The 882-nt window shown below is 57.9% G+C and overlaps 1 protein-coding gene across 1 annotated transcript in view; it reads right to left on the reverse strand.

Moving 5' to 3' along the window:
- Positions 1–882, reverse strand: part of DCDC2B (doublecortin domain containing 2B) — a gene marked incomplete at its 5' end in the record, with an annotated part of 3,922 nt that extends 3,040 nt beyond the window's left edge. The window contains 1 exon segment of the mRNA XM_010131262.1: positions 707–882. Coding sequence (XP_010129564.1) covers positions 707–882 — 176 coding nt within the window.

Below are 882 nucleotides of genomic sequence, written 5' to 3' on the forward strand. Positions count from 1 at the left end.
TAGCTGCAAGAGCAGGACAACAACATGGCCACGGACCGACCGGGCCATGGCTGGCTAGAGCAAGGAAACCGCCCCCCCCGACTGCTCTGCCTCAGTGCGTCACCACCAGACGCCTGGGTCACATTTGGGGTCACTTCTAAGACAATTCTGCAGGTGTCCCACCTCCTCCAGGTCTCCCAGAACTTCAGTCTAAATTAAATCCGTGACACCGACCAAATTCCCAACCAAATGCAGACCGGTTCAGGTTCCCTGCTAAAGGGAACCCCGAATTCACACCCACCCCCTTCCAGAGGCAAGTGAAGCCCCAAAACCCTCCTCCACCCTCTGTATTTTGCTTTGTGCAGGCTTCGGAAACAAAACCCCTCCATGGAACCAAAGCAGAAGGGTTGGCCGGTGCAGGCAGCAGACCCTCCCACTCGCCACAAAAAGGTGCTGGGGAGGTACTGCCGCACGGAGCACCACATCCTGCCCGAGGACGTGCCTCCCCGGCACGAGTCCGGTGACCTCGCCAGGAATATCTGCATTTTCCCTGCGATCTGGGACACGTCCAGTCGTTTCCAGCAGGAAAATAAATTCATCCATCTCTGGTTGTCATTGGGTTTCTACCCCTCTTACCCCCTTTTTCCATTCGCACCCCGCTCCGTTCCCCACAGAGGTGACCAAAAACTGCTCACCAAACCCAGACACCAAAGGTCCATCTACTCACTCGAGCTTTTTGAACTTTTCGGAGCCCGCGGCCACGTAGTGACACCCCTCCTGCAGGTCCCCCAGCTCAGCGACACGGCGGCCATGCCGGGGCGTGTAGAGGTGCCTCACAGCCAAGGGTGCGCCAACGGTCGTGGTCACCTCGTTCAGAAACGCCTCAAAGGTCAGGAACCGCCG

This window comes from Buceros rhinoceros, unplaced genomic scaffold (assembly GCF_000710305.1).
Source record: "Buceros rhinoceros silvestris isolate BGI_N320 unplaced genomic scaffold, ASM71030v1 scaffold34402, whole genome shotgun sequence".
In the NCBI taxonomy this organism is placed as follows: Eukaryota; Metazoa; Chordata; class Aves; order Bucerotiformes; family Bucerotidae; genus Buceros; species Buceros rhinoceros.